Source organism: Canis lupus, chromosome 4 (genome assembly GCF_011100685.1).
Source record: "Canis lupus familiaris isolate Mischka breed German Shepherd chromosome 4, alternate assembly UU_Cfam_GSD_1.0, whole genome shotgun sequence".
NCBI classification, from domain to species: Eukaryota; Metazoa; Chordata; class Mammalia; order Carnivora; family Canidae; genus Canis; species Canis lupus.
In genome coordinates this window covers 7,106,742-7,118,223 of record NC_049225.1, presented here as the reverse complement: position 1 = coordinate 7,118,223, position 11,482 = coordinate 7,106,742, and the positions used below count along the sequence as shown (strand labels likewise).

General features: G+C 45.9%; 1 protein-coding gene across 6 annotated transcripts in view; it reads left to right on the top strand.

Moving 5' to 3' along the window:
* Positions 1 to 8,116: 8,116 nt before the first annotated feature.
* NTPCR (nucleoside-triphosphatase, cancer-related) overlaps positions 8,117 to 11,482 on the top strand; it is a 28,773-nt gene continuing 25,407 nt past the window's right edge. For 2 of the 6 annotated variants that reach the window (XM_038533892.1, XM_038533890.1), the window contains exon 1: positions 8,117 to 8,276. In XM_038533892.1, the coding sequence (XP_038389820.1) occupies positions 8,141 to 8,276 (136 nt within the window). In that variant the 5' untranslated portion in view covers positions 8,117 to 8,140. The other 4 variants (XM_038533894.1, XM_038533895.1, XM_038533893.1 and 1 more) reach the window with 4 other exon arrangements.

Sequence of the window (11,482 nt, the reverse complement as noted above, 5' to 3'; positions counted from 1 at the left end):
TGGGAGAATGGCCCTTCAAAGTCCTCTGTCATCCCTTCAGACACACTCTGACTTGAGGCAGCTATAAGAAAGGAGCAGAATCCTGGGCCCTCCAGCCATCTGTGCCAGAAGTATCCAGTTGGGGCTCTTTCCCAGGGATGGGGAACACACGTGTCTTTATCCTAATCAGGCCTGTGGGGCCTTAGGAGGAGGCCCTGGAGATATTTCTCTCAAGGATCTTCACCAGCCTTTAAATTCAGATACCCATTTGCCAGGATTCCAGCTATAGTGAAAGCTCTCGCTGGATAAAAGGTTCGCCTTTGGAAATCAAAGTTATCCGCAATAGTGAGGATCTCCCCACCTGGGCTCGCCTCCCTTTCCCATCCTCACTTTGTTGGCAATGTGTCCTCTGCAGCCCAGCTCAGGAGCCCTTCTCTGACCATCACAGCCTTTACTGATCTCTTATCTTTTGCCTGACTTTCTATATACTGATTTTTTTTTTAATTTTGTGTTCAAATACACATAAGATAGGATGTACCATCTCAACCATTTTTAAATGTGAGATTCCATGGCACTAAGTACATTGCTGGTATTTTATAACCCCCATCCATGCACAGAACGCTTTCCATCTTGCAACACTCAAACTCTGTCTCCATTAAACAATATCTTCCATCCCCCTTATCATCCTACTTAGTATCTATGAATTTGACTCTCCTAGGGACCTCACACAAGTGGAATCAGACAGTTGATGCTTGAACAATCCACGTTTGAGCTGTGTGGGTTCACTTACACGTGGATTTTTTTGATGATACGGTGCTATAAATGTATTTTCTCTTTCTTTTTTTTTATTTATTTTTTTATTTTTTATTTTTTTTTGTATTTTCTCTTTCTTACAATTTTCTTAATAATACTTTCCTTTCCTCCTTACTTTATTGTAAGAATATAGCACATAGTATGTATAACATACAAAGTAGATATTATAGACTATTTATGTTACTGGTCAACAGGAGGCTATTCGTACTTAAATTTGGGGGAGTCAAAAGTCATACATGGATATTTACCTGCTCAGGGGGTTGGCACCCCTAACTACTGTGTCATTCAAGGGTCAATTACATTTGTCTTTTTACATCTGTCTTAATTCATACAGCATAATGCCCTCAATGTTCATCACACGTCAGAATTTTGTTCCTTTTTAAGACTAATATTCCATTGTGTGGATGGACCACTTGGTTTATCCATTCATGCATTAGTGGGCATTTGAATTACTTCCACCTATTGGTTGTTGTGAAAATGCTATAATGAACATGGCTGTATAAATATCTCTCCAAGTCTCTGCTTTTGGTCCTTTTGGATATATACCAGAAATAGAATAACTGGATTAGGTGGTAATTCTAAATTTTTGGAGGAACTTTCATACTGTTTTCTACAGCAGTTGCATCATTTTATATCCCCGCCACCAGTGCACAAGGGGTCCAATTTCTCCACATCCTCACCAACATTTGTTCTTTTCTGTTTTTCTTTGTTTAGTAGCAGCCATACTAATGGTGTAAGGTGTCCCTAATATTGATTTTTATACAGGTTCCATTTTTGTGACTATCTAATTATGTTGTATGTGTTAGTATGGCTTCCAAACTAGATCATATGTATTTTAGGGCAGAGCCTCTCATATACACCTTCATTATCCTAGAATACCTTTTAAGCACTCTGTAAACAGAAGCGATAAATACAACTGATGACACTGACGTTACATTTCTTCAGAATGCTGTTATGAGCAGTAGGCTTCTACTATTCATTTATATTTCTTTCCCAAATGTATTTAACGTAGAGGAAGATTTTCAAAAGTGTTCCACTGAAACATAAACTGTTGAGTTAGAAATTCACTTACTTACCGAGCATTTACTAAACACCTAGATCCTAAGTGAATAAGCCTGATTCAGTTCCCTCTCTCATAAGCTTTCAGTCCAGCAGAGGAGAAAGTTATTAAATTTAAATAACTAATTATTCATTACAACTGTGGTAAGTAAAGTGAACTAGAAGTACAAGAAGCTAAAGGAGCTATATTATGGACACTTGGCATGTTCTGGGAAATCAGGAATGATGAATAAGTGTTAGCTAGGGGAAGATGATAAAAGAGAGACAGAGAGGCGGGGTGGGGGGGGGGGGAGAGAGAGAGAGAGGATTTGAAAGAAGAAATAGCATATGCAAAGGCCTGTGACAGAGAGCATATGATTCCTCTGGGCATGTAAGAATGTTTAACATCTCCTCCACACCAAGCAGGAGCCCTAGGAAACCCAAGGTTGGGCTAACCCTCCCATACAGCAATACCATCACTTCTACTCTCCTGCACCAAGGAAGTATGAGCACATTCTTAGTGTCTTGCTGGGTTATAACCAGGCAGGAAAGCCCAGAAGCCAATTATCCTCAGTTCTTCAAAGGTGAGGGTCAGTGGAGCAGTGAACAGGCCAGGCTTTGAGTCTCTTCCCAATAACTCCTTACTCTACTCTTGACTTAGTTCAGAGCATCGTCACTATGTAAGGACTAGAGGAGGGTCTTCAGTTAGAATGGATTCTGTCTCTATGAAAATCTGCCCTATCTCACGCTGGGGTGACCAAAATCAAGAATCCAGGATCTTTGTTTCACTAGCCAGTAGGGGGTTGTTTATTGGAGGGGGGAGGGGGGTAAGAACAGAACCTCATTTACTTGTCTGTCATAAATCAACAGTCCATATATCCAACCCCACTGGCTTTCAGACTTCGCATCGTGATAGGAGGTGATGATGGGAAAGGAATCAATGAACACTGTCCCTCTGTGAAAATGAAACACAATACCATTTTATTGTCCTGAAAAATGTAAACACAGTCCATCACAAAAGTCAATGTGTAACACAGCATGGGGGTCAATGTTACCAAATCTGGTTCTAGTCTCACCCTTAGCACCTAATAGTTTTCGGACTTTGGTTGGGCAGGTTATTCAGTTTCTCCAAGGCTTGATTTACCTGTAAAGTGAGGTTTGGGTGGATGTGACAATCTCTGCCTTACAGGGCATATACAGATTCATAGGGTTAATATATGTCCAGTGCTTAGTTCATGGGAGGTCCATTTTAAGGTAGTTTTAAAATATGCTCTTTTAACAATTATCTGGTTTGAGAGTACAGTCTATGTCCCCAGTATCCCTTCAAATATAACTAGCAGAATACCAAAGCCTGGGACTGCAGCTGGCCTGGAAACTTCTAGGATGGTGATGTAGGTGAGTGCACACGTGCAGATGTGTGAGTGGTCTATCAGGCTCCACTGCTGTGTCACACATTACCACACATTTAACAATTTAACATCCCACCCCTTTATAAGCTGACAGTTCTGGAAGTCAAAAGTCCAGTCACAAGTGCATCTGGGGTTTCTGTTCAGAAGGTGTGCGCTGGGCTGGGTGCTCATTTGGGAGCTCTGGGGAAAAATCCATGTTCAGACTCATTCTTGTTCTCAGCAGAGAACATCTGGGGGCTCCTCAGAGCGATTCTTCCAGCCAGCGCACTGGCACTCTCTCTCCAGCCAACCTCTGTAACTTCAGGTGACCTTGGTGAAGAGAGATGGATGGGACAGTGTGTGTGACCCTGATGGGGCACCACAGGGCTATGGCTGGGGCTCTGCTGTTCCAGTATTTAGGATGTCACACTAATCAACTCCATTGTCTGTATTAGAAAGGGAATTATTGTAGGTGAGTGCCCTGCCCGATTTGTTGGTCAAGCAAAGTCTCACGACTGCTACATCACTACCTGAGTATGACTGTTTAATGTTACCTAAATTACACCAATTCTGTAAGGCCAGGAAAGCCTGTGTGACTCTCCCACCCCTCTGCCATTGCTCTGCCTCTTCCCTGTCAGGCTGGTGCTGTTTTCAGGGATTGCATTCACTTACTCACTCATTTACTCACGAAAACACTTACCAAGCACCTATTTTAGGTGTCAGTGAATGCATGATCATCTCTCATCTGGATTATTACAGTAGCCTTCTGACAGTCTTCCTGCTTCCACCCTGCCCATCTGCAGTCTATTTTCCACATAGATGCCTAAGGATCTTTTCCTAAAAGTAACTTATATAATGTTACTCCTCTGTTCAAGACCTTCCAATGGCTTTCCCACGCAGCTATAGTAAAAGCCAGAGTCCTCACCATGGCCTATAAAGCCTGAAGAATCTGGGCCCCTGCTTCTACTCTGACCTCATCTCTGATCCAGCTCTCTCTCCCAATCTTCTCCAGCCACGCTGGCTTGCTGCTGTTCCTCCTTCAGCCAAGTACTCCTACCTCAGGACCTTTGCACACACCAATCTGTCTTTCTAAATTGCCATCCCTCAGACTTCTACAAGGCTCACTTCCTTCAGAGTTCTGCTCAGGCAATATCTTCTCCAGGATAATGAAACACAGTACCATTTTATTGTCCTGAAAAATGTAAACACCTCGAGCACTCTCTGTAAAATGCATACACACCCTTTGCATTCCCCATTCTTTTGGTTTTCTTTTTCCCATGGCCTTACCACTATGTTACATTCTATCTACATACTTTCTTGTCTATTTGTTTGTCTCTCCAAACTAGAATATGACCTATATGAGGGGAGACTCTGTTTTCTTTCCTGCTGTGTCCCCCAGCACCTAGAACACTTCCTGGCATGCAGAGGGTGGATGAATGTGCTGTAAGTACTACGAGGCATGCTGTGTAAAAAGAGATGGATAAGAAACGATCCCTCGGGGTCTTGCCTTTTGAGGGCTTCATAATTGGGTGGCAAGAGTAGAGGAATTATATAAACAGATTCTTGTGGTGTCACCAGATGGGGTGCTGAGGGACCACTGGTGAGGGGTCAGGGAATCAGAATAGCCGTCCCAGGGCAGTGACATTTGAGCCTGTCTTGCAGGTTGAGAGGGGACTCCCCTTGACTTTCTGCTTCAGTCACATTGGCTGATGGCTGTCTTCACTCCTGAGGTGCAGGGAATGACATGGTTAAAACCAAGAGGAAGAGGTCAAATAAAATCTTGAGTTTATGTGCTCTGAACTCTTTTGGATCATTTGCTTCCTGGAACCAATCACTGAGCCAGAAAGATGGAATGCTCTCATTGGCCAGGCCGGGGCCATATGCATCCCCCTTTTCCTCCCTGCCCCCCATGAGAAAGGGTGGAGAAGGAAATCCACTCTTCAACCACAGGGGGCTGGGCCTGGGGAAGGGATGGCCCTAAAAGGAAACATAGGCATTATTTCTACATGGGGAAATAGATGCTGGGGGCAAAACATGGTGATCACTTTTGATTTTCCCATTTTCCTCTTTTCACATTCTCGGTAGCTGTAATCTTTGTTCTGGTCTCAGTTTTCTTGTACTCAGGATGTATCACAAACTACATTTCAGAACTCTTGTTCCGTATCCAGGCCAGGGAGATACCAGTGGATGTTAGTGAGGGTGTGTGTGTGATGTTGTGATGTTGTGATGCCTTGATGTGGCGGGAGCATCCAGGCATGCTGGACAGGAAGAGGTGGTATGGAGGGTGTAAGCCATCCTTGCTTCTCTATGGTGAGGAGGCCAGGAGGACCAATGGATCAGGCTTCACACACAGACTGTGTTAAATAGGCTCTGTAGTTATGTACTGACAGGATGACTTCTTCAGGAATAAGATCCTATATCCAGAACAACTGAATGATTAAAGAAGAAAACAGCTTGCACACTGCCTTTATCTGTTCTGGCAGCTATAACAAAACACAGACTGGATGACTTATAAATAACAGATATTTCTCACACTTCTGGAGGCTGAAAGTCTGAGATTAGAGTGCCATGATGGGATGGGGGCCTTCCTCTAGGTGGTAGACTTCTCTTGTGTCCCCACATGGTGGAAAGGACTAAGGATCTCTCTGGGGCCTTTTAGAGAGGCACTAATTCCATTCATGAAGCCTCCACCTTCATGACCTAATCATTTCCCAAAGGCCCCACCTCCTAACACCCTCGCTTTAGACATTAGTTTTCAACATATGAATTCATTTACATTCAACCTATATCATTTACTTGGAGAAAGCCCTTTGTTTTGCTTCTTTTTTTAAGATTTAATTTATTTATTCATGAGAGACAGAGTGAGGCAGAGACAAAGGCAGGGCGAGAAGCAGGTTCCCTGCAGGGAGCCCAATGAGGGACAATCCCAGGGTCCCAGGATCATGACCTGAGCCAAAGGCAGACACTCAACCACTGAGCCACCCAGGTGCCCTCCTGCTCCATCCTTTAACTGTAGAACGACCAGCCATCCTGTTTTGCCCAGGATAGAAGGGGTTCCAAAGACAGTTTTAAAACTAACACAGTCCTGGCAAAGCAGAGATATAAAAACAAACAAACAAAAAAAAAACCTGTGTTTTTTTAGAACTTTTAGGATTCTGAAATCATAGGAAATCTAAACATGTACTTACAAACTGCTTTAATAAAGCACTATATCACATCTTATCAAAAGGGAGACCACACCCAGGTGCTACAGGAAGAAAGAATTGAAATCACCTGTTCCTTAAGTAATTCTACCATGGTTCAATTTCAAGCAAAAGTTAGACTCATCACAATACTATAATAACCTATTTATTCTAAAATGTGTTCCTAATTATTCTCTAATATAAAATATTTCATCTGTTATTGATGTATAACACATAGAAGAAACTGTACACATCCAAAGACTCAGGTCAGTGAATTATCAGGAAGTTAAGACACCATGTAATCACCCCAAAATAAATCATTTTTATGGGGAAGAAAACTGACATCCAATTACAGAATTTTCTTTTTGCTCTCTGAGACAGCTATTCTCTACATCTGGAATCTGTATGTTCCTTGAGTTACCTAAACTAATGCCCATTAGTAGCTACCAGAATGCCAGGTATAACGTCAAAAGACAAGAATCCAACTTCTAGTGATCCTTGCAAATTATAAATGGGGTTTTATTGATGGGAGTTTTTACATAATTAGCATTTAATGTTTAAATGTTATTGATAAAAATAAGAGTGCATTTATGACCGTGTACTTATTTCCTTTCTTTTGGAAACTTCTACCATGGGTTTACTAGGCTGCATCAGCTGTTCTTGATTCCAATTTGCATGAGGTTAAAGATAAATGTAGGTGGAAAGCCCTACATTACCAGTGATGCAGCTTTATAAATGTCGCCAAAATGATGGTAACAACTACACCGTACAAATCTTATTTTTTAGATGATTACTTTTTAAATAGCTAAAAACCTGAGGCCATCTGACTGATGTATAGAGCAGGCTAAGGGGAGCCCTGGAGGTCCTGTGTGGGCACAAACCAATTAAGTTGAGCACTCAGTGAAATTGCTTTCTCAGCCAGGATGGAGAATGATTGATCACAAGTCAAACCGTACACATGTCAGACTGAAAGAGTTTACAGGTAAATTTGGCCCAAGGCCATTGCCACTTCATTTCGCTGGCTGAAACACTTCCGGTGGTTAAGTGAGTTGGGGGAAAGCCACTTAATTCTTTGTACACTGAGATCCTGCACCTGGATCTTGCCTCGGTTTCCATTTAGGGTATAGAAGTAAGAAAGGCCAGTTTCTGGCCTCCATGTGCGCAAAGTCCGCCTAGACTAGTGGTTCTCAGCCACAGTGGACTTTAGAAGTTGCTGGAGAGTCCAAAACAACAGAAACCGATGCAGGTGCTCAGGACACGCCCGGGAGCGAGCACGCGCACTGAGGGAAGTGGAGCCCAGGCACCAAGCTCCTGTAACTGGCAATTCTGCTCGCAGCCAAGGCTGACAGCACCGGGCAGAGGTGGGATCGGTGAAAGCCTCCTCCCTCTGCAGGGAGGCTCCCAAGACCTAACTTCCAGAAGGGCTGTCCCCGCAGCCCGCAGCCCGCAGCCCCGGGGAGTGTCAGCCCTCGGGTCCGGGCGTTGGGTCAAGGGCCGCGCCCACCTGCCCCCGCAGCTGTTTAGGAAGAGACATTCCAGGGCACGTCTCCTCGGAGACACCCTGCACGGGCCCCGCATCGAGGTCTGAGCACCGGGACCGGGAGAAGCCCGCACGCCCACCCTCCCCACCGACCGGGTAGGGGCGGACCCCGCGGAGCAGACACCAGCAGCCAAGGGCGCATGCGCGAGCCAGGCCGCCGCGGAGGGACCGGCGCGGACCGAGGCGGGGCCCTGAGGCGCATGCGCGGCCGGCGGAGGCGGGGCCCGGGGCACGCTGCGGGGCGGAACCCGGATGTGACCCAGACCGCGACCCCGGCGGGGGCCCCCACCGGGCCCAGGGGCATGGCCCGCCACGTGTTCCTGACGGGGCCCCCAGGTAACCTGGCCCAGGTGTCGGCTCCCGGGAGGCCGCGGGGGTCGGCCGGGGCGGGGGCGGGGGCGTCCGTGCTCCCGGGGAGGGGCGGCGGGCCCTCGAGTTCCCAGCTTAAATCACGGACCCAGAAAGCGCGGTTTTAAGTACAAAAGATGCCATTAGACCTGAGGCCGACGCTGGTAAGGAAAAGAACATCTTGGTGGAATTCGGGCTTGTCCACGACGGTGTTAAAGGGCGGGGTCCGCCGGCAGCCGCCTGACTCCGGGCTGTGAACCTGTGAGAGAGCAGCCCCGGGACGCCGGGTTCTGCCGACGGGACGGCCACGGCCACGGGCGCTGCTTCCTCCCGGAAGGATAGAGAAACGCGGGGTGAAACGGCCGCTCCTTCCCAGGCCCCTGCAAGGCTGAGGCCGCGGGAGCGGAATGGCCCCTCCGTTGCGGCCACTCCACGGGGGCAAAGCCCTTGTCCCCGTGGGGTTGTGAGTAGATGCGGGCGATCGTGCTCCTTCCTTCCGACGAGACGCTGAGGGGGAGGCGCGTTTTCAACCGAGGCCCTACACGTGTGAGTGTGAGGTGTGACCCAGGAAGGTCAGCACCACACGGTAAGGCAGAAAGATGGGCTTGGCGTGGAGAAAGGCCGTGGGCCTAGTGTTGAAGTTAGCTGAGAGTTCAGATGTCCGAGATTGTCACCGGGAGCCTAGAATTGTCTTTTCACTTTATTTTAATGGTTGTGTTTTGTCTTAAGTAGCAAAGGCCACACTTAATATTGTAGACTTTGGAATCTTATTTTTTACCAGGCAGTGGGGAAGCTGTGAAGAGTGTGGTTGGAGGAATTTCTGATACCCAGAGAACTCCGCAATACTGCAAAAGACTGTCCTCTGGAAGTGGATTTGTCAGTCCTCTGTCGGAAACTGGGAATGCCGTTTGCTCAGCAGGCTGGCCCCACACCATCGACTGTGTTTCATAACAGAAGTGATCTGTCACTCTCATCATTCCTGCCTGGGCCCTGGCGGTGGCTGGGCCTGAGGTTGGCCAGGTCACCACTGGTTCTTCTTCTTGCCCCTTTTTTATGAAAGGTTTATGTACACACAGTTGAAAGACTCAAATAACTTTCTGATACAGCTCTGCTGAGCCTGTGTTCAAGCCCAGTCACCCTCTTTCTGTCCATCTTCCTGGTACACTTACAGTGTAATTTGATTAGCCCAATACATGTAATAGCTGCTAATCACAGAAGAGCCATGTAGCCAGTGATCTATATAGTTTTCCGTTTATGTGCAACTTTTTATTTTCCCCCTTTGGAGTTAGAGTCTGGTATTTTTTTAATAGCCTCTATCATCGGTTCCATCTCAAACTCTGCCTGCTGTCTAAATCTAATCTACATACTCAGGTCATCAGGTAATCCATCTTCTCAAAGAGGTCACTTTGAGTGACCTGTCAGTGCCCCACCAGGGTGTCCTTGGCACTTAGCATTTTTCCCAACTTCCAGCTGTGACTGATCTTGGAGGGCTTTCTCTGGTCACAGGATTCTACTATAGCTGTGCACAGGGCAGGCCTGAAAGGGCCAGGGATTCCTGCCCCCCAGGAGCAGTCTGGAACCCGTGATAGATGGAAGTTAGTGGGTAAACTCCCTTACTTCCTTACCCCTCAGACAGGAGAATGGAGTCACTGTCTAAAACTGTCTCCTAGGATTCCCCAGTGGGATTAGCTGCCCACAAATGTGACTTGCTTGATAATGCAGTTACTTCCCTTGAGGTCTTGGGGGTCGCTTTCCAAGTTAAACCACCTGCACTTCAGTCTTTATCTCAGGGTCAGCTTTATTCGAGAACTAGAACCAAACAGATTCTGGAGCTCTCTGACCTGCTCTTCTTGCCTGTGCGTGGTGTGGAGCTGTCATTTTGGGGTCTCCTTCAACATTGGTGTTACCTCTTAGTGTAGACAGCACTAGGGTAGCAGCTTAATTGATGGGGATGAAAAAGTAATTGAACCAAGATTTCTATAGCTGAGAGGAAGGGGCTCAGCCAGTGCCTCCTCTTGCTTCCTGGTGCTCTATCCAACATGCAGGATGCACAGCATTCCCTTTTATTACAGCTGCTCTGTGTTATCTTCAAAATGTAGTAACTTTTTTTTTTACATTTAGAATAAGATAGAATAAGACCAAAAAAATTAAGATATTAAAGAAGAAAATGGCAATCACAAGGATTTGCAACATACAGAAATAAGTGCTATGAACCTTCCCAATTCCCTCGCAACATCTTTTATAGACTTCACTTTTTAAAAAAATTTTTCTTATTTATTCATAAGAGACAGAGAGAGAGAGAGAGAGAGAGGCAGAGACACAGGCAGAGGGAGAAGCAGGCTTCATGCAGGGAGCCCAACGTGGGGCTCGATCCCGGGTCTCCAGGATCACACCCCCAGGGTCAAAGGCAGCAGCTAAACCACTGAGCCACCTGGGCTGCCCAACTTCACTTTTTTTTTTTTAAAAGCTTAATGGAATAATACTGTACATTCCTACTGTGATTATAACCTGCTTTTTCTCCAGATATCCATATATTGTGGTCTGTTTTCTGGGCTAATCTAGGTAAACAGTATTCTCTTTAATGGCAGCGTGGCATTCCTGCATGTTTATATGTCATTATATACATAGTACCATAATTTATCACTCCCTTACTGATCAACATGTAGGTTGCTTTCTATATTTTGCTATTATAATGAATACTGACACACACAACCTGCTTCATTATATCTTTGTGCTGTGGTCAGATTCTTGCTAAAGGTGAATTCATAGTGATAGGAATGCTGCGTGCTGTGGAGGGCACATGGAGGATGCCTTTCAGAAAAGTACCAACCTACATACCTACCAGGGCCACTGACCTACCTTAAACAGGTTCTTCAGTGACTTTTTTTTTTTTTTAAAGATTTTATTTTTTTGAGAGTGAGTGAGCAAGAGAGAGGGCACAAGTAGGAGGAGGGTCAGAGATAGAGGGAGAAGCAGACTTTCCACTGAGCAGAGAGCTCCATCCCAGGACCCTGGGATCATAATCTGAGCAGATGCTTAACCAACTGAGCCACCCAGGCACCCCCCTCAGTGTCTTTCTTAAAGCAGCAGTTACTGGGGGACAGAGCTGGGATGGAAACCGTACATGATTCTTTTCTAGCCACAGTGAGCATGTGGCTGGGTTGCTGTTCATGTCCCAAGAGGCCAGCTGCCAT